The 27944-nt window shown below is 39.3% G+C and overlaps 1 protein-coding gene across 4 annotated transcripts in view; it reads right to left on the bottom strand.

The window, feature by feature from the left end:
- The window catches only part of FBXL4 (F-box and leucine rich repeat protein 4), a 113919-nt gene that overhangs the window by 23539 nt on the left and 62436 nt on the right, over positions 1–27944 (bottom strand). For 2 of the 4 annotated variants that reach the window (XR_004645179.1, XM_034766000.1), the window contains exons 7-8: positions 22858–22929; positions 21232–21544 (exon numbers count right to left, since the gene is read on the bottom strand). Coding sequence is in view for 3 of the 4 variants with exons in the window: in XM_034766000.1 (XP_034621891.1) it covers positions 21232–21544; positions 22858–22929 (385 nt within the window). In the remaining variant the exon portion in view is untranslated. Of the gene's footprint in view, positions 1–9817; positions 10448–10992; positions 12260–21231; positions 21545–22857; positions 22930–27944 lie in introns of those variants that run through there. The other 2 variants (XM_034765999.1, XM_034765998.1) reach the window with 2 other exon arrangements.

The following is a 27944-nucleotide window of genomic DNA, read 5'->3' as shown; positions in this document are numbered from 1 at the left end:
TTTTGGCATGTTTGAAATGATATTGGCCTGAGGCAAAGTTGTGAGACAAAAGCACCTAAGTGTGGCTGAACACTTCTGTGCTATGTTAGAGATGAAAAGTTGTTTTAAGAAGTTTCCTTAGAGACACAAGAATACAACTCTAAACTCAATGTTTAACAGTTCGCACACTAATGCTTTCCTAAGCCATTAATAGGAGCAGGTGAATTAAAGAAATGTGGGAACTCACTGTAACCTACGTTTGGAAGGGGATGGGAAGTGACGGCATGCTCTAGAGTTGACTAGGACAACAATTCTGTTCTGCAGCAACATTTGGGGTTTCAAATTTGGTTTTGTTCTGCATTTGAACAAAAGCAAAACCTTTCAAAAGTTTTAGTGAAAATGGACCTGTCAAAATTTCCATTTTCTGACCAAAACTGTGTGCGTATGTTGTGTGTCCCTATCCATCCCGGTGTTTACTGCACTGGCCTAGGACGTGGGAGATCCAGGTTCAAGTTCCTGCTCTGCTTCAGAGCAGTTTTTCATCCCAGATCACTGACTAAAGCAGAGCAGAGACCTGAACCTACATCTCCCACATTGCAGGCCAGTGCCCTAACCACCAGGCCTGCTCAGTTTCTGTCTCTCTGATGTAAACTTTGTCAAAACTGATACATCTTCACAAAACATTTCAGCTTTAATGAAACTGTATATTTCAATGAAATTTCATTTGATCGAAAATGTGACCAGCTCTAGCTTAGTCTCCCTATCCTGTAGCTGTGTTTACACTGGGCTTGGTTTTTTTTCTCCTAAGAATTTCACATTATTTCTACCAGTGATTCACCTCCAGTGGAAATGCAAGTGTAGGCAGGGCTCCAGACAGGAGTCAGCATTTTAAGCACCATTTCCTCTAACGCTGCTCACAGTAAGTACGAAACTAAGGTTAAAACACCAGGGATCACTGGCATCTTATCTGCACTAGCAGACTCACCATGCTCCCACTGGTGGAGAATCCAGGAACAGGGAAATCTTGTCAACAAAGCCTAGTATAGACAAGGCTTTAATTCTAGGGATTATGGTGATCCTGAAAGGTGCTAAGCACTTCCTGTGAGGCAGTGGGTACTCTCAATTCCCTTTAGAGTTAATGGCTAATCTACATCACATCATTTTATTGTGTGATGTAGATTAGCCATTAACTCTAGAGGGAATTATGAGTTGCATGATTATGAGTTAGATAAGTGTTGGTCATCATCATGTCAACAGTTAGTATAGACCAGGACAAAACTGTGTTTAACATCATGAACACTATTTGTCTTTGACTACAGTTATGGTTAGCATTGTGTCTTCTAACACAGATTCCAAAGCCAGAAGGGCCCATTGTGATAATCTACTTTGAGCTCCTGAGTAAAAATCACACTTATTTGAACTTCCACAATACTCTTTCAAAAATGTATTTTCTACATAATTAAATTAAAGGGATTTAGGAATACATTAACACGAATGATGCTATCACAGTGCAGATGCAAGCTGCAACAGTTATTACATTTTGTCCTTGTAGGAACTTCAACAATTACTTTTTCTTGTAAGGAAGCCTCAGAATGCTTAGAATTGTAATCTCCACATTTCATTTTATATTTTTTTTTTCCTCAGCAACAGGGCAATTTAGCTCTCAGGCAATCCTGGATCTAAAAACATCTGGAATAGCTGAAGTTTTTTTAAAATGAAAAGTGGTAAGACTATGTTCAAATTGTTCTTCAGAACACCAGAGCATAATTCGTGTTTTATTTCTTTGTCATTTTAATCCAATGTTAAAAGTTAATTAGTTTAGACAAATTATTTTCCTCTGATTTGTATTTATTTATTTTATGCACACTTGGTATTCTGCAATACATAGTCAAAAAGAAATGAATTAATTTTGTAAAGTAAGGTAAACACCACAAGTAGAATAAATGTCTTTTTAACCCATTTCTTCTGTCATCTGTATATTAACAGATATTGACAAATCAAAGTGATGGAACTATTAGCAATATAAAGAAGTTGAAATTAATAAAATACAATTGTACAACATCTGTTAGTATTAAGACATTAGCCGGTCCAAAATGATGTCAGAATAAAATAGACTTAATTTACTAAACAAAAACAATCATTGCATAAATATGTAATTCACTTCTCTTGACAACAAAAGCAAACCAGTTTCAAGCTAGTAATATAAGGCGTTAGAAGACTTCCCCAGATGAAATTAAGCCATTTAAAATATAGGGCTGATGACTCTAACCTTTGCTCAAGAGTAATCTTTACTTGCATGAAAAGTGCCCATGTCAATGGTATGAGCAAGGATTATTCACATGAGCAAAGGCCAGAAGATGGAGCATGAATTGTGTATTAAGATTATAAATATGTGCACAACAGAGCTATTGGCAGGCTGCATATCAGGCCCAGAAAGTCTTGCAATACTCAAAGCCAAATAAAAAAACAAATTGAATATAGTGCATCCAACTTATTATTTGTGAAATGGAACACAATATGAGGGATAGGGAAGGAAGCACATTTTTTAAATGTAGGTAGGTATTTCCAGACTTACATAAAATGCACAAATCTCAATGAAATTAAAAGTTAAATGTACAGAAGATGCTGAGATGACTACTGGCACTAATAAAAGCGGACCCCAAAATGAAAAACAGAGTCTTCAGGCAGAATGTAGATGCCCTAGTTGATGGGCTAGTCATCCTAGAAAAAATTAGCCCACTTAGATGAAATTTGTCCTCTGAAGGAAAGTAAATACTGTTGAATTAGTGGCATGGAGAACAATTTTAGGGTGTAAAACTGTTTTTAGAAATATACAGAAATACATGACTATGTACTTTGGATTACTGACTGCATTTGCATCAGGACCAATTTTATACAGTAAGTGGACACTGGCCTTATGTGCTCATGTTGCTAAGAGCAGGTTGGAGGCCTTAAAATGCATCCCTGCAGTGTTGCTCAGCTTTTCCAAACAGCCATATCTTAAGTTTCTGTCAACCTTTCCCATGTAAACTTTTAAGAGTCTATTTTCTGTGGCGGCATTCAGGGACTATTTGCTAGGTAATTCCCATTAAAACTAACTGGAGTTAGCATGGAACCTCACTCACATATTCCCAATAGTATTTTATAAATTGGCTACAAATCACCATTCTGGGATGAAAATAATAAAAATATCAGATTGCAAGTACTTTTTGGGGCATGGAATATGTGCACTGGTCTACAATTTTTGAGAAGTCATCTGCTTCAGAGATAAAATGTGCTATTTATTATGTATTTTGATGTGCTGAATTCAAATATGACAATTAAAACAACTGATTGGCTTCTGTTTCTAAGATATTTAAGTTTTTACATTTTATGTCTATGTATATTGTGTAGATAGTAGAGTTTTAATCATAAATTGTAAACCTAGGTCTTTTAATATGTTTATGGTTGCTTTACATGATAATATTTAACCTGTCCTGTTTATGTAACACTTTAAAAATTAGCAAAAGGGTTATATAAATAAAATTTATTATGAAACAAAAGGCAAAGAACTATTATGTACATAGTTTAGTCCTATTCAGTGTCTACTCGGTGCTTCTTGGCTTGTCTCTTGTATTCATTCAATGGAGCATCTCTTGTCACTGTCCAGCAATAGTCTGCAAGCATTGATGGGCTCCACTTGCCCTGATAGCGTTTCTCCTTTGTTGCAATGTCCTGGCGAAATCGCTCGCCGTGCTCGTCACTCACTGCTCCGCAGTTCGGTGGAAAAAAATCTAGATGAGAGTGCAAAAAATGCATCTTTAGTGATATGTTGCAACCAAGGCTTTTGTATGCCTTGAGGAGGTTTTCCACCACCCACCTGTAGTTGTCTGCCTTAATGTGGGTCCTGTGACATTGATGGTTCAGGACCAGAAGTTTCATCCTCTTCCTCGTCTGACTCAAGTGAGAATGATTCTGGTGCATCAGGAACTGGCAGTCCTTCTCTGTGGGGTACTGGGCGTATAGCTGATGGAATGTTTGGATAATGCACAGTCCACTTTTTCTTCTTTGACACACCTTTCCCAACTGGAGGCACCATGGAGAAGTGACAATTGCTGGTATGATCTTTTGGCTCTCTCCAAATCATTGGCACTGCAAAAGGCAAAGATTTCCTTTTCCTGTTCAACCACTGGCGAAGATTTGTTGCACAAGTGTTGCAGCATATGTGTGGGGCCCACCTCTTGTCCTGATCTCCAATTTTGCAGCCAAAATAAACGTGATAGGCTTTCTTAACCATAGTGGTTATACTGCGCTTTTGTGATGCAAAAGTCACTTCACCACAAACATAGCAGAAGTTATCTGCACAGTTCACACAAGTACGAGGCATCTCTGCTCACTTTGGCTAAACAGAAATGTGTCCCTTTGCAAAATCAAACACTGACAAATAAGAGAGCACGACACTGTATGATTTCTAGAGCTGATATCGGGCAATTTGTTAAGCAGAGTGATGTATGATTCGTTATGATTGCATCATCCATGACTTCTAGGAATAACATGATGCAATTCATATCATGTATGACGCAATACCAGCTTCAGATTGCATCATTCATTGTTTTGCCTGAAAAGCAAGTACTGTCCAAACCCAGTCATAGATTTATTCATAGATCCAGTCAAAGATGTATTTTAGTCATTTCTGGTTTAAATGGAGATCCCTTCCCTTTATAACTCACTTATCCTCTGCCATTCCCAAGTCAAGGGTCATCGTATATACTGACCCAATAGCATATCTTGAAAACTAGAGCCAATCAACAATTTTAAGCATAATTTTCGTTCTCAGTGACCCAGAATTAGTAAAGTTTGAGTACATTTATTTCAGAAGGATTTTGGCTGTAGAGCAGTGAAAGTCATCAAGTCCAGCCCCCTGCCTTCACTAGCAGGACCAAGTACTGATTTTTGCCCCAGATTCCTAAGTGGCCCCCTGAAGGATTGAACTCACAACCCTGGGTTTAGCAGGCCAATGCTCAAACCTCCCCCCCCCCACAATAATGTTGTAACATTATTCAAATATTAATGCTGCAAAAGAAAATAGAACAAATCATATTATATCACAAATATTATTTTAAGCTTTCTTTTTTAAAGTGAATTAGTGCTCAGTTCAGATGTTGGCTTTGAAAAGCCTGAAGATGCAATTCTTTATCCACAAAACAGGATAAATATGGGCAGCGAGCTTCCCCACATTCCCCGGGCAACTGGCTGTGCCTCAGCTGTGTTCTGGAAGGACCACCACTAAGGATGAGTTTACTCTTCATGTCCATTTATCCCTTGATCTTTCTATCAAGAATGTCAATGAGAGGAGCCATGAAGGCCCAGATCCTCACATGTATTTAGGCTCCTAGCTGCCATTGAAATCAATGGGAGTTAGATGCTTAAATCCCTTTGTGGATCTCATCCTAATACCATATATAACAGTGGTTTGATGTGGGCACCTGACCTGTAGGAACGAGGCTGAGACTGTCAACCATTTTACATAGGTGACTAGACAGTGGAGAGTTGGTAATAATTTGCAATCACAATCATAAAGCTATTATTTTGAATTTAGCTCATGTCACTTCAAAACAAGGCTTACATGCAAAAATTTGTCACATCAAATTGAAAGAAAAACTGGGGAAGCAGAATGGTTCACAGAGGATAACATCTACTGAAGGAAGAGGAAACAGATTGGCAGCTGCTCCACATATCCTTGCTTATTAGCCCTGACCTTTCGCTTGCAATAACTCAACCCATAGCATCTCCCCCAAAAGATCCTACTAGAGCAAAGGATGGCAGTCCATACACCTAATGTCCTTTTTTCCATTTGAAGTCAAATTCAGTCTGATACCACTTTGGTTACACTGGTTGCAATGAGCTGAATGTTTCTAATGTAACAAATGACTGTGGTTTCATGAGAGGTTAAGCAGCAAGAAAAGTTGACCCAGAGCAATAATTATCCTGTTTTATACAAATGCCTCTAGTAAAAAACACAGAGAAACAAATACTGAAAATATTATATTGTCTCAAAATCCAAACTTGTCTCAAAATCCAATACTTTTCAAAATTCTCAATGAAGCATTAGTGGGTTTTTAAGGTAGACATACAAAGCGCAATCAGGTTTAAAATACTAGTATACAAAGATAAGGATTTCTATATTAAATCCTGGGCCTAAGTTTCATATTATATAGAGACACTATGACCCTACTGTACAACATAATTATGGTAATTTTTAGCACATTAGAGAGCAGTATACTGGAAACATGTAATTTGTTATCAAATTGTTTTATGCATAATACTATCCGAAAATATCTACTCATGTTAACCTATGCTAATAAAAAGTGCTGCTTCTCACCAAAAAAAAATGCCTCAAACCTTTAACAGAAACTTCCTTTAGGTTCAACAAGTGAGTCTGATTTTTGGGGGCTGCAAGTTTCTCAGGGCAGGTATCATTGCCATCTGTGTCTTGTTCAGCATGGAATCCATTGCACTAGATAACAGATCTAATGTTCTCATTGTGGTCTTTAAGATGCATCTTTTCTGATGTTCAGTGTGAGAGAGAACCTCCTGCTTCACCCACAATGGGTAGAGAGAATAGTGTTGCTTCCTGGAACCTTTGCTTGTACATTCTTGACAAAAGGAAGGGTGTAGTGTACTCTAAAGTCTCCTAAAATATACAGAAGGTATCTTTACCCATTCCTGGCTCCTGAGGATGGAGCAGATTGGGTGAAGGGAAAAGAGGATCTTTTTATGTCCCAGAAGGCCTCCTGGAAGGCAGAGGTCAGCAGGCTGATAGATGGGTTTAATTGGGGTGAAAAAGGAGTTCTGAGCCTCCCGGTGTGCACCTTCTCTTCCTGTTTTGGTCCTGTGAACCAGTGGACAGTTTGCCTGGTTAGAGATGGTGGTCGCAACAGAAGAAAGACACTTCTTTGGGATAGGGGATGAGTTCAGGCAATAGACAGAGCAAAAGAAGCTAGTCATGAAAGGGACTATGCCAAATCCACAGGTCCTGTGACACTGTCTCTCTCTCTTTAAAGGTGTTACCATCATGATGATCTACATAGTAGTAGAGATCTCTTTCACCCATAAGATAGAGACAGACTGGTACAGGGGAATAGAGTGCAAACTACCAAGAAGCGCAGAGCTAGCTGTATTCAAGGAAATGAGGAACAGTTCATTCCAGACTGGCAGGTTCCTTCTCGCAAAAAAGAGCTTTGTGAAGAGATTCTGTATGATGGTAAGGATGAAATTCTTCTCTCACAAACTGCAAAGTACTAGTGGACCTGCTCAACAGCAGCTTCAGGATAGCAGCAGCAAACACAGCTTCTGTTTTGATCCTCCATGGGATGAAAGATGTTTGACCAGTGGATTCTCAGAGTGATGAATCTACTACTGGCCATATTTTCTCCCCCCTAGCCGTAGAGCAATAGGGTAACGACCCTCTCATTCCCCACAAAGTGGAACCACAACATTTCTTCCCATTTGGTCTTCCCCAGTTCTTTTCCATGATTGGACCCCAAGGTAACACAATTATTACAATTTAATTTAACAAGTGTGGCTAGTTTTAGAAGTAATTACTGAAATCGTTAAGCTCTTAGGATTCTGATTAAAAGAAACCCAATGAGGCAAGATTTTATGCAGCTTAATAGAGAAATATCAATTCTGGCAAATAGGTAGAAATTTAGACACAAACAAAGATGTGCAAATTAATAGGCTCCCTCTTCACCCTTAGTGACACAATCAATGGGAATTTAAATTAAATACAAATTAAAAGCTTAAATTTTATATTTTTCACAGCAGAACAAGATGGCAGCATTTCAGATAAGATGTATATTTAAAGAAAAACTAAGTGGCTCAAAACCCTAAGAATGTGTTTCAATTAACCTGAGAACCTTAAAAAGGTCAAATGGGTGTAACATTTCTCTTAAAAATTGTAAAATGTATGGCAGAGTTGAGGTGTATCTTTAATGATTTCCACCTTATAAAAGAACATATGATGCATATGCTCTCATGACAACTAACACAAGTACACAGATGGCTTCAACATTTTCAACTCAATGGTAAAGTTACCGAGGTCCTAAAACCAACCACCTTCCTTATGAAAATGTTTAAAGTATTTAATATTGGTATTTACATGTGCATTAAAATATGAACACTTTTTGCATGCTAATATGGAGCTGGAGTATATCTGAAAGCAAAGTTCTCTTAATGTTTGGAAAAGAGTAGCAATGAATACACATACCAAAACGACAAACCTTATGTATTAGCAGCAAACGCCACATTTTATCTTACTTTAGTAGATTTAAAGATCCTGCAGAAGTTATCAGAATGGTTACCCTTTAAGAGGTCTATACTGAGTTATTTATGTACTAAAACCCAATGGTCCTGGGGGTCATGGGATCACACAGTCGTGGTTTTGCAACTTTACAACAGTTAATGTTTCTGATTGTAGGGACACACTTAACTTAAATATCACATCTCTGCTATTGTTATAGAAATCATACATGTCAAACTGACAGACTAGAAGACAAATATAGTATTTTCTATGTTTTCCAGTTTGTTTAGTTTGAGCATTTTACAGAAGTTTGCATCATCACTTGGTTGCATGGATCTTTCACACACAGTAAGGTCAGAAATACGTTCTGGAATAGCTATTCATCTTTAAATTAACACCCTAATTCATTCCAGAGTAGCAGTCATGTAGACAGGCCCTGAAGCACACTGGCAAAGTAGCATGGGAAGTCTGCACAACTGTTGACCAGGTTGATCTCAATTTGTGGATAAAGAGGAATTCCAAGTGTTTTCCAGTCCCCAGGTGTAGTGAAATAATGTTTTACAATGGAAATGCTGACAGTGTTAACTATTATGATGCAAGTGTGACACTAAAATAGCAATTCATAGATTGTTCTCAGTAGCTAGCTGGTTGAAAAGCTTTACCAGGCTCTATACCCAATTTCAATGTTTCAGAAATACTCTAAAATAAAAATCTGCTGAACAACTTTTAATAAGATGATCAATAATAAAATCCTAAGAGGTAACATCAATTAAAATTGAGATTGTAGTCTATTTGTGCTTTTTTATGATGTATAAGGAAGGCCTGAAAGTGTTTTTTTTGCTTTTTACCTTAGAAATATCAGGAATGCCAAGTCTGGTGTCCCCTCTTTTAGTTGGAAGACTTCTTGGAGATATAAAAATGTGCTTCAGCCATTAACTGAAGAGTAAGGGTATCAAATTGTAAACAAAGATGTCCTTTTCCCCGGGTATTTCTCAATTATTTAAGTTAAATATGTGTTAGGAAACCCCAAAAGTTTTAAACAGTCTGAAAAAAAATCACTTCCCTTTAATTAATTAGGTTCCACTTTATCAGAAAGTGTGATAACATAATCCAACGAGATCTCCAGTCACCACAGAGTGTTCCAGACACACACTGAAATTTGAATGTAAGGGACAAGCAGAAATCGATCCTTTAGACAGAACAGAAATAAAACAAAAATCAAATCAGACCTTCCTTATACTTCATAATGAAGCAAAAAAAGACTGATAACATGTAAAGGCTCAGGGGAGGTTATCTTTAAAAGATTCCTATGTGCAGAAGTAAAACTAGACTAATCACCTACTTCAGTACTTTGGAAGGCATAAAATATACCACTACATCTATACTAAACAAATCTAATTCTAGTTATAATTATAAACATAAAAACATTCTTTTTAAAGAAAAATAAAGATAAAAATTCATATGCACCCTGAGGAGTGAAATTTCACAACAAAAACGATACTTATTTGAAAACATCAATATCTGTAAACACCCATAATCTGAACTTGAGTTCTCCTGTAACTGGGACATAAATGTTTAATTCTCATTTACAATGAATACACTGTAAATACATTACATTAAAATAAGTTTACATTATACATTGGACATTATTCAATACATTGTAAATACGTTATATTAAAATAAGTTTAAAGTAAAAACTTTGTTGAAAGAAGTGAGCACTCCCAAAATAAAATGAGATCTTGCACAGAATGACTCTAGGGCAGACATCTGTCAGTTGAAGAGATGTCTAGACTGAAACATGTCTAAGTAGCTCCAGTACCCTGAAAGACAAATAGAATGGAGGAACCTAGCTGAAAATCACATGGTGATATCTGTGTGTGAATGACAGACATCTGTGCACTTTTCTTTGGATTTGGGATTTTCTACAAGATTCTGTACAATTTAAATCAGAATAGAGGTTTATAAAAACAGAAAAATGGTCTTTAGTTGTTTCACAAAATGATTTATAAAACATTGGCATTGGTGTGGAGAGTTCAGAAATGCTAATTTAGGTCCATGGAGGTCACTGGTTCATTGATGCTTCGAGGCACTTCTCTTCCAGTGGACAGGTAAACTGCATCAGTTTACATTTTCTTTGCTGATGATCTTCTGTATAGGGATGGCCTTCTTCCATGCAAAATGTTATGCCTATTTTTCCAATGGACAGGAAGAAACATTGTACAGCATCTGCTATAAAGGTGGCAATAATGGAGTGATCCCAAATGAGAGATCATGTCTGGGGGTCTGTGTTCATTAGTAGTGTCTAAAGAGACAGGAGTTATGCAAATATGAGTACATGCTGTAAATACCAATTCACAATAGCATTGGTGCCATCACGGAGGAAAGAATGTCTCATTCAGAGAAGTGCAAAAAGTAGAAGAAAACCATTCATCCACTACCATCATCATCATCTCTCTCCTCCAAAGAATTAACAGCAGCAAAGAGGATTTAGATTATCAAAGATATTGTCTCTTTTGGTGAAAAGAGCCCAACCCATCTCAGAATAAATTAGTACGTAGCCCAGGGGTCTGCAACCTTTCAGAAGTGGTGTGCCGAGTCTTCATTTATTCACTCTAATTTAAGGTTTCGCATGCCAGTAATACATTTTAACGTTTTTAGAAGGTCTCTTTCTATAAGTCTATAATATATAACTAAACTATTGTTGTATGTAAAGTAAATAAGGTTTTTAAAATGTTTAAGAAGCTTCATTTAAAATTAAATTAAAATGCAGAACCCCCTGGACTAGTGGCCAGGACCTGGGCAATGTTAGTGCCACTGAAAATCAGCTCGCGTGCCGCCTTTGGCACGTGTTCCATAGGTTATCTACCCCTGACGTAGCCAAATCACATTGTCTTTGGTTTACAAACTCAACTTTTTCATCATGATTTTACTGAACACCAAATATTTGTTTTTAAACTTGATAGTAGGTATGTATCCAACAAAGGAAGAGTTTCTAATACATTATCCTGAGTAACACTATTATTGTACTTCATATGAAAGGCAGATGTACCACAAGTCAACACACCTTGACATAACAGAAATTTGAAGAAAATTGCTTTTGGGTTTTCTATGTGTTATCAGTTATGACAAGAAGTATCTGACACAAATTTTATATCCAGTACAGGAGGAAGCAGGTAATTTTTTTTCTTTTTCGTTTCTGCTATAAACTCATATGGTGGGTTTTGTATTTATCTGTTTAAGCTGGACTGTAAAACATTGCCATATTTCATCCATTTGAAGGGGTGAAAAAAACTCTTAGCAGACGCATCAGAGTTTTAAAATAGATACCAGTCACTGTCAACAAAAGGAGAGAAAAAAGTGGCTTTTCAAACTAGTCTGATCTTACACCAGCTTAAACAATTTTTCAAACAGCACATTACACACCAGATCACAAGGTCTTATGCCACAGGCCAAAACTAAAACACTACAACCTATAAGACAGAGAAACTCCCATCATTTCTCTATTGCTAAATGTTAGAACTTCACTTTCCCCTGGATTTTAATGTATCTTATTGTATAAAATTTTCTTTAAAAGGGCATCAAGAATATGTTTTTTTCATCTTCTCTAATTTAGGCCACATATGTGGCTATTTAAACACATGCAGTGCCATCAATTAACAAAGGGAAAACAAATACTAGGTACAGGAGCACCAAATACATAGTATGTACTCATTTCATGAATATCGTTCCCTCCATTTTATGGAAGATTTTAATTTCTTTTTTGAAGAAAAATGTAATCACAAATTCACAGGAAACAACACTGTCAAATGAATTCCATAGCGGCATACGTAGTGAGTCACTGAGTGAAACTCTTTTTTATGAACACATTAGGAAAGCTGGCATTCAGTTCTAGGACAACTCTATTATCAATTTGTGAACAGAAGGACACATCAAGTAAAGAAAGATCTTTACAAGACTCCAGCAATTTTCTTAAAGATGCAGGGCTTACCATCCTTGTCCCTGTTTAAAAACAAAAAAGAAAAGCTCACTTAAAAAAGTTAATGTGAATTGAACCTTTGTTAAAGCTGCCAATTTATGTTGTAGCAAGAAATCTTCTACACCTTATTCCTCATTAAAAGTTTATTTCACTACATTTATTTTGACTACCTTTCAAATGAAGGGCTGTTTTCAGGGAAAGTTTTTGCACACTTTTGACCACAGAAAGTCTGTGGGATTGCCATGGCTTAACTTGTGTAGAAAAAAATCCACAGTTTTCTTCTTGTTCCGGAAAAACTCCAAGATTTCAATGGGAACTTTTTCTGAGTAGTGACTGCAGGATCTGACTCTACATTGCAAAAGCAAGATGGCTCTCCCCCCGCCACCGCAATCTGCCTGGATTCTGTGCTCTGACGCCACCACTTTTGAGTGAGTTTGTAGCAAAAGATCATGCCAAATCCATGTATTTACATTGTGGACACCATTCACTGACTGTAATATAATGCTGCAACAAATGCATGCTACTAAGGGCCAGTCTAATGCTAACTGAAGTCATTGGAATTTATTGGCTTTAGTGGATGCTGGATTCGGATAATAAAGAATATTAACACACATCAGGATTCTTAAAGAACTGTGAACTTTTCCTACACACAATGAACTGTAATAGAAATATATTTCTTATGGCTAAAAAAGTCATCTTAGTGAATAAGCTCCACCAACAGATGACTGTGGGATGAGAGATATGACATCTTCTATGTTTTTAACATTACCTGTGCTGTGTACAATTAGGAATGTTTCTCAAAAAATTAAAAACATTAAAAGGATATGTACAGCACACCTTTTCTCCTCTGTCCCTCATAGTAGGGACCTCTTATCATGATATTTACCTTTACAGGTTGGTATGAGATTTTGACAGGAAGGTGGATTTGAACATGGGATTTTAGTTTGGGCCCATCTCTATTTACTAGAGTTTTGTTACTTCGATTAAGTGCCCATTGCTTAGTACAAATGCACAGCAGGTGTCTTAAAAATCTGTCATTTTACTTTGTTGTTCAATTTGTTCCCTGGCAAAATTCTCTGGCACTGGCTCAATAGAGTGCCTGAGAGCAATAATTGTTCAGTTGGACAATTTTGTTCCTTAGCTGTAAATCAACATTCCCATATATGTGCTCATGTATCTGATCCACCTATCCTGGCACTGCTGGGAAGACCCATGCATGGTAGTTGTCAAAGAGGCAATTCAAGAAAATTATTGAAGCCCAAAATTCTATGGCAGGGGACACTTCAACACACTCCCACAAAATGTTTCAAAAGTTTAATTGAAAACATCTGCCTCTATTTAATACATAAAACAACAAAGATACATTAGCAATAATTTTAGAGAGCACAAAACTAAGAAGACCAATTAATGTACAAAGAGTCCTGTGTCCTATGCAACATATTAGACTTAAGTTATGTAGCAGAGACCCTGGAATTATCTGGCACTGCTCCCACAAATGTTCTCACCTCACTCCCCAGACCACTCCAATTTGCACAGTATTCCTTGTTATTTATTTTACATTCAATTCAATTTATTTTACACTGCTCTCAAATTTAAATTTGCTGCAAATTTTTGTATTTTAAGTGATTAACTATATGTTGAAGCTGTCAGGGGAAAGCTGAAGATTTTGACAGCTGGGTAGGGGACAGTTGGGGCTTTTGGCACACAGGAAGGCGTGGGAGGTGTTTTGGTAACTAGGAGGGAGTTGATTATTTTGGCACTAAAGAGGGTATTCAGCTTTTCTTTATCACCCCTTTTTGCGCAGGGCAAAGGTGGTTGTAAATTTTAGGGAGCAGGATTTGCCAGGAACCTTTGGTAGTAAATAGTTGCCCCAGTGCATCCTGCCTCAGTATCTGACAATACCTACAACAATGAAAAATAAACATACTAGTTTGAGGCTTCTGTTAAAACAATCAGCAATGTTGACATTCAAACTGTTGACTGACTTCAGAGTTAACAATGAGATGAATGAGAGCCATTCCCATCTCTCAGAGTTATCATTTCAGGCTGTTGGCAGATTCAGGCAGACAACACTGTATTGCTGCGACCGAATGTACCCCTGTAGTCAGACACTACACACTACTGTAATAATCTTTACACAAAATTTGCTGTGTGAGATATCATCTGAAAACCAGTAACTCGCTGGTCAATAATATCATGGTGAAATGTGTGTAGCACCATTTATATGTAAAGTTACGAAATCCCCCTGTATGATGTTCTTATCACGTGCTCAAAACCACACAGCCCTGCCAGAGCAGAAGTATCCTGAATAAATAAATGTGTATTTACCTAAATTTGCATATAAGAAGTAAACAAGGTCCTAAAGAGATAGCAGGGAGAGGAGATGGCAAGAGACAAAGCAAATTTGCATTTCAGCAAACACAGGTGAGAAGAAAGAACATGGAGCCTCATTCTCCACCCCATCTCCATGTTGCCTTCTTCACTGTTTGAATAAACTTTGCTTTGAGGGGTAACCCTCAGAAGAATCCACTTCAAAGTTAACTGGGCTATAAAAGAAAAGAAGAAAAAACCCCAAGCGCTCTCTCTCTCTTTCATCTAAGACGACAAAGGAACCAGTCTTTTGACTTTGGGGAAAGATTCTGACCTGAGAATTTGGCTAGCCACGCTCCTGGGAACATGCCGTAAGGATTTTTACCTTGAACCAAGTCTAGCTTGTTAAGTTTTAGCTACTAGTTTTAGCTACATTTTATCTTTTTTATTTTTTTGGTAATCATTTATGACCCTATACTTGTGCTCGCTTGAAAACTATATCTATCTATCTATCTATCTATAACACTATATCTTTGTAGTTAAATAAACTTTTTTTTTTTTTTTTTTTTAATCTAAACCAGGAATCGGCAACCTTTGTCATGCGGCCTACCAGGGTAAGCCTCCTGGCAGGCCGGGCTGGTTTGTTTACTTGCCACGTCTGCAGGTTTGCCCAATCACGGCTCCCACTGGCCGCGGTTCGCCGCTCCAGGCCAATGGGGGCTGTGGGAAGCAGCGGCCAGCACATCCTTCATCCTGAGCCGCTTCCCGCAGCCCCCATTGGCCTGGAGCGGCGAACTGCGACCAGTGGGAGCCGCGATCGGCCGAACCTGCAGATGCGGCAGGTAAACAAACTGACCCGGCCTGCCGGGGCTTACCCTGGCGGGCCGCAGGCCAAAGGTTGCCAATCCCTGATCTAAACTAATCCAGTGTTGTGTTTCAACTGAACTGTTTGGTAACGCCAGTTAAAGTAGCAAACTGTTGAATATTGATCCTTTACAGGGGGAACAAACTTTTAATATCTGAACTGCCTAGGAGAGGGCTGGATAGTGCAAAACACACATTTTTGGGAAAATCCAGGACTGGGAGTGCTGGACCAGGGCTGCAGCTATACACTGACACTCAGGGTGCGACCTGCGTGCTGTCTGGCTGTTTGAGAGTGGTCCAGGTTGGGAGCTACAACAGGAAAGCATTGTGACAAACACAAGGTTGTGGGGCAGGTGCTGCCACAACCCCTCAGTGGTCTGCATTGCACCCCAGAATGTGACAATTGCTCAGCCTCCAGAATGTGAACCATACGCTATCTTCATAACTAAAAGGCCTAGAGGCTTCAGGCCAGAATCTAGCTGCACTAAGACAAGTACATTGTAGCTCAAATGCTTACACAGCCAGTCATAGTAGGATCATCCTTGTACAGGGAGATCCTCCAGTGGTGTAAAGCTGGTGCAATGATTCCTACACCATCTATCCCCTGCAGCTGGTAGGGAAAGGGGATGTGTCTGAGGCCTTCCTGTGCACCTGTAATCTCCATCTCCCATAATGGTCCCTTTGTGGTGCTCTTATACTGGGGAACCAGCCCCAGCACACAGCTTGCTGAGGAAGCACAATGGTGGCTAAAACCTATCTTTATATCACCCCCTCCTCCAAAGCTGCACTGTGAATTGCTAGACCACAGACAAGGATCATGGCCTTAATGTTGTTTTTAATGGGAATTTATTTTCTGGAGCATGTTATGCACCCATTTAAACATAATCCACAGTTAAGCAGCAATTTACATGGTCACATAATTGCATGATACACGGGGCCCTGCAGGTAAGGAACAAAACTGCAGGACCCAGAAACTGAAAACAGCATCCAATTTGGACAAGATATTGATTTTATAATGCTTCGTAAATGAATGAATCAAACTGGTTGCAGCCCAGCAAATCTCCTCAAAAGAGGCTTCATTTTTGTCTGCCCACAAAGCCACCATGGAGTTAAATGCTCTAATTGGAACAGGAGGAGTTTTCCCTGCTGAGTTTATAGGCTTTAACAATATCAGAATGAAACCAAGTCAATGCTGCCAACTCTTGTGAATTTATTGTGAGAAATGTCATTTTGGTCTCTGCTTAGACAGTCTCACAAGAATGGGAAAGCTGCAGCCTTCCCACAATTCTGGAGGAGCGAGCAAGAGATTTTCTCACCAGGGCCAGCTCCAGGCACCAGCTTAGCAAGCAGATGCTTGGGGCGGCCACTCCGGAGAGGGGCGGCATGTCCAGCTATTCGGTGGTAATTCGGCGGAGGGTCCCTCACTCCCGCTCGGAGTGAAGGACCTCCCGCCGAATTGCCGCCGAAATGCCACAGATCGCGATCGCAGCTTTTTTTTTTTTTTTTGGGCTGCTTGGGGCGGCAAAAACCCTGGAGCCGGCCCTGTTTCTCACACAATGCCCGGAGTTTCCACTGCTGTGTCACAAGTACCTGTGTAATTCACTGGCAATGTGTGTGCTGTGAATCTTTGTATTTAGCTAGTCCACAGAAGACAACCACATGCTTTCTATTATTAGTTACTCTTACAGATGAAATAGAAGAGGTCTCTGGTGTGGACCTGAAGGTTTTTTTATACAAAATTTGCAGATCGGGTAGGAATGAAAAAAAATTACACATAGATGTATAAAAGTTAGTGTAAAGACCCTGGAGTAATTGTTGGAATGATTTTATATTGCAAAACATTGAATGTAGAAGTTATTTTGGATATTGTGCTATTACGTATTTTAATTATTTTTATTATTTGGTTTTGCTTAATGGGAGGTTTTCCCTTTAAAACTAAGGTCTGTGTTTGAGACTAAGAGCAATGTGTGGGAGATCTTGCCTTTGTGTCAGAGAGGAGGGCCCTACTTGAGGTAAGCTACAAAAAGCTCAGAACTGAATTTAACAAACATATCTTTCCATAAAACAACTTCATTCATGAAGATGTTAACATTAGCACTTATGGGGAATTAGGTAAATCTGAGCATTGCTAGTGGGCTGTGGAGCCTTCACTTGTAAGTCATCAGCTTGAACCCAGCCCAGTTTAGCAGAGAATAAAAGTTTTCCCATCTAATGGTAGCCATATATGAGAAAAACGTATTGAGTGTCAGTTTTATGTCTCATGTCACAAATTCACCACTATGCTTTACATTAGACTGTAAATTCTTCAGAGCAGAAACTGTCGTTTTATGTGTATGTATAGTGTCTAGCACAATGAAAATTGCCACACACATTGGGAGTGTGCAAGGAAATTTCAGAAATTAGGTCCCAAAACACAGTCTGATCATTAAAAAAGAAAACTCCATGATTTTGGGGGGGGGGGGGGGGTCTGACGCATTATTTTTGAGCTGTCATCTTGTTATATGCTTTAAGGTCCTTGCTGCTGCAGGGAGTGGGAGGACTGGACTGAGGAAACAACCAGATTTTCAGTAATGCCTACAATAGAAGGGACTTGTTCGCTGGTTTGACACAGAGAGCTGATGCAGTGTACTTGGAGAGTGCTGAAGCATCCCTTGCTACGTTAGGTAACTGGGCTCCAAGATGCTCCTAGCAAGTTGTCTCCATAACAACTGCCATGAATAGGACACCACAGCAGTTTCAGAATAGGTGGGTTGGATATTACACCAAGTGTAGTCTCACCATGACAGGTCTTCTATAATATATGCAATAATATAATCTAACTTGTTAACAGCAGTAAGTGCTCAGGAGCTTAGTTCCTTTCTTTTCACTGTTCAGATATTATTTTGCATGTAAGTGTCAAGAAGTGAATTCCAATTTTAAGGGAGAATGTGGCAGCAAACCCTTATTGCTGGCAAAGAGGAAGCACAGCCTGCAGACATGATGCAGGGTAAACAACCGTACTATTCATTTCTTGGCCTCTCTGTTCTAGTGAAAAGGTCAGATCGATTTGTGGGCCGACACAATGCCATCATAATAGATAAGCACAAGAGTGGGTGGCTAAAAGAACGTATATGTTTATAAAATGCTTTATTCAGTAAGCCTTTTGGAGATCTGGTTTGTATGACCAGGAAATATGCCTTCTCTAATCTAGCTGCAAAACAAATTAACTTAAAACAGACTGTGACATTTCACTCCATATTCTTTTTGGAAATATGCTTATAATATGGATATGACATAACAGAGATACTCTATGCAAGATGGGTCTTGTAAGGTATTATTGGAAAGGTTATAATTTACTGAATGTGATTATCCAATTTGTATGCCTGTGTCATTTATGTATCTGAAGTTAGGAATATTGACTATGTATTTGTATTTCAACTATGCTATTTTGGGTGACGCCCACTGCTAACACTTCAGGTACAACAATGGAAAAGTCAGACAGGACGCATGGCCCATCAGCAAGGACAATGGACTGTGAAAAGTCCTTCCTGAGGACGCTCCATACAGCCACTGACTCATGGATGCTGTGATACTAGAGTCAGGTGGTCTTGTCACCTGATACTAAACATTACCTGGGAATTCTTGTAACTTTCCACTGGAAAGGGAGAGGTGTGTGTGTCAAGTTTGGGAAACAAAGGATTCCTGCCTTATGTAAATCCTATTTAAGGGTGGGGAGGAAGGCAAAGGGGGCTCCTCCTCTCCATGGCCTGTCTGCCCAAGAAGAAAGACTGCTAAAGCCACCTGAAGAGAAGGCGGGGCAGGATGGGGGGAGGGGAAATCCAGACTGAGATAGGGCTCCAGTCCGAAAAGAAATATAATTGGAACTCTGAACCACAGAAACTTTGCAACCTGTCTAAAATAACATTTAGGGTAAGAAATTACATTTTGTAACCCGTTTCTTAAGTATATTGAGCTTAGCTTGAAGACTTTGGTTTATTTGCTCAGTAATCTGCTTTGTTCTGTCTGTTATCTCTTATATTCACTTAAAATTCACTTTTGTAGTTAATAAACTTATTTCTTGCTTATAATGTAACCCAGTTTATGTAATTTCTAACTGGGGGGGGGCAAGAAGTTGTGCATATTTCCCTCCACATTGAGGGAGGGGGCGAATTTCATAAGCCTTTGGGTTTGTACCCCTAAAAAGGAGTGGGCACCGGAGTGTTGGAGCAAGCCCCTAAGGCTGAATCTTTCCAGAGCGAATCTCTGTCTGTGCAGCTGGGTGTGGCCCTGCCTGTGTGCTTGGCTGGAAGAGGCTTCTGAGCCTAACCCAGAAAAGCCAGGTAAAGAGGACCCAGGCTGGCAGAATAGGCTGACTCAGTTGCATCCTAAGGGGGGCAACCCATCACACAGACTACAAAGCACATACAAGTTTAGGTTTTGATCAATTTGTTCTGGGAAGAGTGAACTTGCACCTGTTTTCCTTTCTTCCTAATGCTGGTTGGATGCTGGCCATAGGACAACAGCATGAAACCATGTTCTATGGTATTTATGTATGAGCTATATAGAGGTGTTTAACAATCAGAAGCCATGCTGTAAATTTTCTTGCACATGTAAAGCCCGAGCCTGTGAGATAATGATAGCTCTAACCACCTACTAAAGGCAATGTGAACGGAAGGTTCTCAGCCTCTTGCAGAATCAATTTTAAAACTTGTTCTTCTCATGACTCGTATTGAATTAATTTAATTGCTTCCTTTTAGGCTTCTATCTTCCTCTTTCAACTAAACCCATGAAAATATCCATCAAATGTACAAGAACCTGTCCCTAAAGGAAATCTTGGCTCATGGCAATGCATGCAGTCTTCCACCATTTTAAATAATGAAACCACGTGTTGCAGTCTAACAGGATTAATGTAATGTTCTGTAGAGATACTTTTCCCTTCACAAATTCCTCATTCAAGAGTCTAAAGCATATTTTATTTCAGACTGCAAAAGGTACTGCCATCTGCAAGAGCTACAAAGGGCTAGAAATTTAAGCTTTGCAAAAAGTTACTTTTTTTCTTTCTGCATCAGAGGAAAACACAATTAAGTTGCATTGTAAAGTATTTTTTAACTTTAAAAGAGACATTATCTTCTAGTAAAAGTGACAAAAAGAATGGAGAATATTATTCTGTTCTGCCTGATGTGTATTCTGCAAGAAAAGTCTGCTTATTTGATCAAAAGACTCACACTTTATAAATATAGTCTATCATACTCCATACAAATACCATAAAAGGAAAAAAAAGGCGTAGGAAAACCAGCAACAGTAACCACAAAGATTTTTTTCAGCCAAAAAAGCATTAAGAATTTATAACTCTTAAAAACCCTAATAAAAAAGACCAACTTAAAATTAAATTAAATTAAATTAATGGAGATATCCTATCTCCTAGAACTGGAAGGGACCTTGAAAGGTCATCGAGTCCAGCCCCCTGCCTTCACTAGCAGGACCAAGTACTGATTTTGCCCCAGATCCCTAAGTGGCCCCCTCAAGGATTGAACTCACAAGCCTGGGTTTAGCAGGCCAATGCTCAAACCACTGAGCTATCCCTCCCCCCTTATTAGAATAGTAAATTACACTAATGTTACCTTTATGAAACTGCTTATCAAACTAAGTCAAGCCATATGGCTGATTAAGTCAAAATGGGACCTTAGAGCAATTTAGTCATTTTTAATTTTATTGTATTGGGACTTATTTTTTTAAAGAATATTTAAGATCTGGAACTAAGTCTTATTTTATGCAATAGCTAGTCCTCACTTCCTACAACATATGAAAAAACAATAACGCAAGTATTCATGTGTTTCCTTACCCAGTATGTCCAACTGCCGAAGATGAGTACAGTTAGCGGCAAGTTCTTCAATGTCCGTGTCACACACAGACCTGTTGGCTGTAAGAAAGAGCTTTTGCAAGTTTGGGAGCTTACGCGCAAGGCTTGTGAAGCAGCCAGTACTGCTTTGTAGCGTAGGGCACCAGCCAAGATCAAGCTCCTCCAAGAGCTGACATCCCGAAGCCAGTTCTGCTATTCCATTTTCAGTAATGTTTTTACATCTCCACAAATCCAGAGTACGCAGTTTTTTGCACTTTGCTCCCATCATACTCGCTATCAGGTCATAGTCTTCAATCTGTGGAGAGAACAAGCACTATTTCTTATATATAGTTATTCCCAGTTAGACCCAAGCAGCTTTATTTGCTAATACATCTATTGATCTGTCTTCAGTGTTTTTTATTTCTAAGGAATTTGGAGAGAAGTTCATTACCACATTGGACAGGTCTCATTCTGCTTTTTAAAAAAAGACAACAGCAAGGTAAATTTTCCATCAGTTTTTAAACTTTTGTTTTTAAATTTACACACTGAATAAGAAAGACCAATTAAAATCTATAACTAAAACTGATTTTCTTCCCAACATTCCTTTTTGCACTGCTAACGCAATGTTTGTAAGAGCCTTTTCCCCCCCCCAAAGGGTAATTAAGTTTCATTGACAGTGGTGTGCCCTACTTATATAAAGGGGCAATTGGAGGGATAACAACAGAGCTATTGGTGGCTTAAAGGCACTTAATAAAATAAACAGTGCACATATATCTGCATATGGACAGAAGAATAAGTCTCATCCCTTTTCAAGGTTGAACAAGGGCTGAACCTGGATTTAGCCTTCAGGGAAGCACTGCCAGTCTCCACTGTGGAAGTTAGGGAGAATGAAGAAGTGACCCACTGTATGGGCAGTATAACCCACTATCAAAGGAGTGATAAGAAGTCTAGACTCTTGGAAGAGCTAGTTGGTACTGCTGAGCCAACTGGGGGAGGTCTATCCAGCTCTTCCTTTGTCTTTTGCTTCCTGATTAGGTAGAGAAGCCCAACAAGTCGCATATTAAGTACTCTGCTGTATTTATAGCCACAGAGAGCTGCAAAATAAGCCCCCCTCTATGTCTGCCTCTTGCATGCAGGTACAACATAGTTTAGGAAGGGCTCTTCATTAGCAATTCCAATTTTTCATTTTTTTAAAAAGTAACAAAAAGCCCATAGCCCTGGGAAGCCTATGACTAAAAATATCTCCATAAAACTAACTCATTCTGCATACACAGAGATTTATTACTGTTGGGGTTGTTCATGAGTGCCAGGCTTCCAATAATGAATATTTGTTTTAAATAAAAATGAACAATCATTAGTTTTGGAAGCAAAAGAACACTAAACATATAAAGAACTGCATTCACTTTACAAACAGTCAGGGGCAGGGAGATGGTGAGCTAAATTTTAGGCCTACAAAATTGGCCAGTGTTCCTTTAAACACACACACATTCATTTTTGCCCTATAAGAATAGAGGATAATGTTAGATAAGCAAATGAAGTAAACTATCTTTTAATACTTTTGTAAACAAAGAAAAGTAAGTTCAGTCTCAGTCATCTCTCTCACTCACAAACACGACTTCAATTACTTACCATGACACAGCTACCAAGGCTGAGGTGCTGAAGCTCTGAACAGAAGTTCAGAATGCTGAGCAGTGCTGTTTGCTGCCATTGGGGACCACATCAGAGGCAAATATGGAAAGTGAATCAAAGAGAAGAGGTCAATTAGACATTAAAGGCTGTCACCACTTTCCCTGAAATACAGCTCAAAACCTAGGTTACAGACACCACAAATGCCATTTAATGAGTCCCTAAGCGAGATAACCATTGATTGGCTTAGAGTCAAGGTAATCATTACAAGCCTTTATGTAAGTCACTTTGGATGAGATTTTGCATGCCCTAAAGATACCTATATTCCCATGACCTATCAGTTCATTTCCCACAGGAGAGCTGTTGGAAAGTGTGGTAAGTTCAAACAACAAGCAAGGCCAAACCAAAAACACTAGGGACAGGTGACATCCCAGAAGAACAGCAGCATCTCTGACATTCACTGATCAGCTACAGCCTGATGGACCTGCCAATAGAGTCACACAGCATCAGGATTGAACTGGGGACTTTAATGTCAAAGGATTCTCTTTGCTGACAAGGGTACTGACAACCATTGAGCACCTGTCACTAGCAACATGCAGACTGAAATGAATATAACGTTTACTTTACAGTCATGTTTCTGCCATTTTAACACGGCCATTCTGTTCAGAATACTGCCACACAACTAAAAGAATCTGAAACTCTATTAGAATCAGGTGCACCTTGCAGAATGTTTATATGCTTAAATATTCAGCTTTATTTCCATACAACAAGGTGAGGCTACGTGTTTTCATGAAAATTTCTGCTTCTAAAAAAAAAAAAAACACTTTATTACACTATATTGCACTGTATTGCCTTATTTTGTTCTGGAGTTTTGAAATATACTCCAACTGAAGGGCAAAAGAAACCAAAATTGTCATACATTTGTGAATAAACAGAACTACAAATAAATGTGAGCTACATTTAAAACATTTTAATCACCTTTTAAAGATATGACAATTTGTATGCCGTAATCTCTGAAACCTATGAGAGTTCATAAACAGGAATAAATATCACAACATATTGACAACATAATATTTGGAAATCTACAGTATTTGTAGTAGTTCTTCACTGAGGAAAATAAAACAAGCGGAATATAAAAGACAAAACAACTTGTTAATAAGTAGAAGGGCTAAAGGAGAACTGTTCTACCATCTGTGTATGTATATTAGTAATTTATATAAAATTAGTCTAATTTATTTTCTGTACTAAACTTTTAGAAGAAAAATGTCTGGGTTCTTGTCCATCTTTCCTCCCAGTTAAGTGTTAGGGCTTAGGAAGGGATATGTGCATCCTGGAGATGAATGAACGGCTGCACAGATGGTGTCGATGGGAAAGCATCAGAAGCCTCAATTATGGGATACTGTTCTGGGAAGGTGGTCTGCTGGGAAGAGATGGGGCTTACCTGACCAAGAAGGGGAAGAACATCTTCACACACCAACTCACCAACCTAGTGAGGACAACTTTAAACTAGGTTCAATGGGGGCTCAACATCTTACATATCTACATACAAATGCAAGGAGTATGCGTAATAACCAGGAAGAACTGGAAGTATTAGTTCATAAACTAAATTATGACAAGTGGCATCACTGAGACTTGGTGTATACACACACACACTTGTTCTGAGGTCCAGAAGGAGCAGACCAGTTGAGAGTTTCTGGGTAAAGATAAAAGGAATAAAAAAAATATGGGTAACCTCATGGTAGGGGTCTACTATTGACTACTAAATCAGACTAATGAAAATAACAATTTAAAAAAGGACCTCTGAGCAGATGTTATAGCATCTAAAGAGGCAATCTTCGTAGACAGGTGGGAGGAAATTGTAGAAATGTAGAAAATTCAAAATCAAAAGACACTTTTGGAGTTGGATCATTTTCCAGAAAATCACAGAGTTGGTCTTCCACCTCTCAGGAAAGGCAGCAATGGCCTCCTCTTAATGTGCAATCTCTCGGCTGGAATCTGGAGGAACAGCAGCTTCAAAGGGAACATCTGCTGAGCTAAGGTAGATGATTCTCTCAATGGAAGGAGGAACTTATTCCCTTGTCTAAAATCTCAGTGACAGCTTTGTCTCCATGCTCTCCAAAGGACTTACCAACAAAACGTTCAGAAAGATAAGATGTCACTCTGCAATTCCAATTTCTTCAAGGATATCCCAGCAAGTCTTTTGACGTTTTGAATGTATAGTAAATCAGAGTCAGGTGATGCATCAGTCTCAGAAACCTCCTAGGGAAATCTAGTGTAAGGTAGGTTTGATGTAGTAGGTTTTTTCTGGTGTGTATGCATGCACGTGCATGCTCACAATGGCCTCCCAGTTGAGCATAGATATGCACAGAGACTGCAGCCAATATTCTCAGGGCTAAATCTGCTATATACAAATTCAGTCTGAGTGAAAATCTTATTCTCCTGTATGGTGGTTTGGCAGGAAAGCCTCCCTCAGCTGGTACGACTATGCCCTCTACTAAGGAGGCTTAGTCTTATGCAGATTAATGAAGGCCTTTTAGTCCTACCTTAAGTATAAGTAAAACTTGATAGAGAATTCCCACTCCACCTTAATCAAACTGTCATTAACTACCTGAGGAATTACTCAGCATTTGTTCAACTCTTTAGGTAGGGAAAGGGTTTGTGTTTTGTTTTTTAGTGATTCATTTTGTAAAAGCATAAGCACCTGTGAAGTAAAACCCTTTTCCCTTAAGTTTATTTCTGGAAAGCTTGGTTTAACAGTGTCAAAAGTACAGCTTTAGAGATTTCCTCTTCTCTTTAGAGTAGAAGGGAGATTCTCATGAGGGATTTTAAAATTAGCACTGTCTCTTTAAGAGCTGATTGTGAGCAACAGCCTTCACCAGTACCTGGGCCAAACGCTGAGAGAAGTGGGGAGGGGACCTGTGTGAGGGAGAGTTGAAAGGACAGTCTGCTGACACATTTCCTGAATGTCTTCCTGAGGAAAACAGTAACAACTTTATGAGCTCCTGTGGGGATCACTGGAAACTGGAAAGGGAGAGGAGACAGGCGTTTCAAGGGAGGTTTAGGTTGGACATTAGGAAAAACTGCTTAACTGTCAGAGTGGTTAAACACTGGAATAAATTACCTAGGGAGGTCGTGGAGTCTCCATCATTGGAGATTTTTTTAAGAGCAGGTTAGACAAACACTGGCCAGAAATGGTCTAGATAACACTTAGTCCTGCCACAAGTGCAGGGGACTGGACTAGATGACCTCTCGAGGTCCCTTCCAGTCCTATGATTCTCCCGGGGAAGGTGATCCCTGCCGCTTGGTCTGAGCTGAGTAGGGACTGACTGCTGAGAACAAGGACAGAGCTGGAGCAACTGAAGACAAAATAACTCACTAGTATAAGAAAGGTCACAAGAGTTGGCACCTTTCAGGGCATCTGAAATATTTCAGGTAAAATAGCTTGTGGGAGGAGGGATGCTTCTCAGCCATCTCAGCCTGTGCCATGCCTATGTGCTGGCTGGGAGCAAGAATTTCATCCTCTGGGTTGCTACGGGGCTCTGTGACAATTTGTACGCCATATTAGTTAATAAACCTGTTTTATATTTTCTCTTAACCGGTGTGGTGTTGAGTGAAGTGTTTGGGAAAAATCTCAGCTCAGTTAAAGGTTTTGTGCATATTCTTCTCCACGACGCGCCGGGTGGGGGTGGGAGCAGAGACTGGGTGACTGTAATAATCTTTACTGGTCAGGCTTTTGACCAGGGCAGGACGATACAGCTCCGGGGTCCATAGCTGGGGGGTATTTTGGTTGAAGACTCTCTATTGTTGGTTCATGCAGTGGCTGTCCAGAGCATTCATGAACACAGCTGGGTGTGGTCCCTACCCATCCATGTTGGTGTAAGTGCAAGCTTGCAGGACTTTGCAGCTTGTCACAATGCGAGAGGGAACCCAGTTTGTTAAGACAGAGGACTCAGCTGTACCCCAGTTCCAGGTTGCACCCGGGGGGGAGGGGAGAGGACAGTCACAGCTCTTTCCCTGAGATTCTGTCCTAAGATTCAGAAGACTCCAGTGAATTTTTCCTTCCTGATTTTACAAGCTGTGAGAATAGGAGTCCCATAACTATGGAGTGGGAGCTTAAAAAAAACAACCCTTACCTTCAATTGAATGCCCCCGATTCTGGCCAGGTCTCAGTGAAGGGAGCTCCTATGCAAGCTGCTCAACTATCTCAGCATGAATCTCACCCACACACCAGCACAAGCCAGGCTTTCCTGTAGCCTGCTCCACTTTCTCAACCTTGACCCTGCCCATATGCTGATTGGGAGCTGGCTTGCTGTCTGCCATTTCTGAAGGGGGTGAGGAAAAGAGGTGCCGTCCTTCAGACCCTCCTCAGAAAGCCAAAAGATTATTTTTTTTTTTAGTTTAGCAGCTTTGAGGAGATAAACTTCAAAGGCAATGAAGAAACGTAGACATTTAGTTGAGCATTTTGTGAAAGCTCTGCTACCAGGGAAGACTTGGAGTCTGCCATGTGTGCTGCTTGGAGGCACAGAATACTGAAGTATTCTTTCTGAGTGGTGATCCTAAGCCCAGGCTCAGAGCAAAGATCTCTATAGCAAATGGGGCAGATAAAATGGGGAATGCCCCTACTGTGAAAATGTGACACGGAGGGGACTGAGAAAATTCTGTTCAAGAGAGAAGCACTGGCCTGTCTTAGAAGGCATTCTAACCTCTACTCCTTATTGCAAATGTATGTAATTTCTGCCATACTACTGCAGAGAAGCAATAAATCAAATTCCAGCAAAGCTCACCAAATCACACTGTTAAGAGCATTAATTCAGTTTTTTTGGACATCTAGAAGTATCTTGCTGAATAGCAACAGCTTTCCTTTTCCTATGTCAAGTTCAGCTCTCAGATGAGCAGTCTGTGATGGCAGTAAGCTTCTGGCTTCATTTTTTAAAAATATAATTCCACATTAAATCAATATAAATCTGGAACAGCTAAGACTGGACATAGGGAGTTTTCAATAAGATCACATGCAAATACCCCTTTCCATACACGATCCCACAATATTAAAAAAAAAAATTCTTCTATTTTGGATCTCAGTTGCAAAAATA

The sequence above is a fragment of the Trachemys scripta genome, chromosome 3 (genome assembly GCF_013100865.1).
Source record: "Trachemys scripta elegans isolate TJP31775 chromosome 3, CAS_Tse_1.0, whole genome shotgun sequence".
Taxonomy (NCBI): Eukaryota; Metazoa; Chordata; order Testudines; family Emydidae; genus Trachemys; species Trachemys scripta.
The sequence above is the reverse complement of the archived record's forward strand: the minus strand, read 5'-3'. Positions and strand labels throughout refer to the sequence as shown.